This window comes from Arachis ipaensis, chromosome B09 (assembly GCF_000816755.2).
Source record: "Arachis ipaensis cultivar K30076 chromosome B09, Araip1.1, whole genome shotgun sequence".
Lineage (NCBI taxonomy): Eukaryota > Viridiplantae > Streptophyta > Magnoliopsida > Fabales > Fabaceae > Arachis > Arachis ipaensis.
Genome location: NC_029793.2, coordinates 52,592,550 through 52,593,459, shown reverse-complemented (window position 1 = coordinate 52,593,459; position 910 = coordinate 52,592,550). Strand labels below are relative to the sequence as shown.

Here is a 910-nt window from a genome sequence, read left to right as displayed (position 1 = left end):
GATCAGATTCAAAAATTTTTTAATTTATTAATTATTTATTTTGACTGAACAATATATAATTATTATTACAACCTTTCTTGTGGACTTGTGGTTTAGTATATAAATAGCCCCAAGGTGGCCTAAGTTTCAAAGCATCACAGCACCTATTACAAAGCAGAAACAAAAACTAATAAGCTAAGTAGATACACAAGTACAAAATGGAGAATCCCATAATCCAACAAAGTTCAACCCATGATGAATGGGAAAGAGAGATAAAGGCTTTCGATGACACCAAACTCGGTGTCAAAGGACTTGTTGATAATGGTGTGACCAAAGTTCCTCTAATTTTTACAAAATTTCGCGCATCCAAAGCATCGTCACCGTCATCTGACGACGAGTTTCTTCAGGTTCCAGTGATTGATCTCGGACTTATTGGAAATTCGTCGAAAGATACCGGTGGTGTTGCAAGAAAAGACATCGTGACAAAGGTTCGTCAAGCTTGTGAAAAATATGGGTTTTTCCAAATCGTGAATCATGGGATCCCCCAAGAAATTCTTGATGAGATGAAAGAAGGAACTCGTAGGTTTCATGAGGAGCCAAATGATGTGAAGAAAGTATATTATAGCCGCGACAGGTTAAAGAAAGTGAGATTTACGAGTAATTATGACCTATATCAAGCAAAAGCAGCAAACTGGAGAGATTCTTTAATTTCTCTTATGCTTCCTGAGCCTCCGAAACCTGAGGAATTTCCTGAGACTTGCAGGTAATTATGATACTACTAGACAGTGTTTGAAGTAACACTCTATCATGTATAATATATAAAATTTTATACTGCATGATGTTATTCTTTATTTACTAATATTTCAAATAATTATGATAAAGACCAATCCTTTATATAAAAAGACCAACGTTTTAAAATAAAAGACCAATC

At 34.7% G+C, this 910-nt stretch overlaps 1 protein-coding gene across 1 annotated transcript in view; it reads left to right on the top strand.

The window, feature by feature from the left end:
- Positions 115 to 910, top strand: part of LOC107619610 (deacetoxyvindoline 4-hydroxylase) — a 1,839-nt gene continuing 1,043 nt past the window's right edge. Inside the window, exon 1 of the mRNA XM_016321912.2 lies at positions 115 to 742. Coding sequence (XP_016177398.1) covers positions 198 to 742 — 545 coding nt within the window. The 5' untranslated portion in view covers positions 115 to 197. The remainder of the gene's footprint in view (positions 743 to 910) is intronic.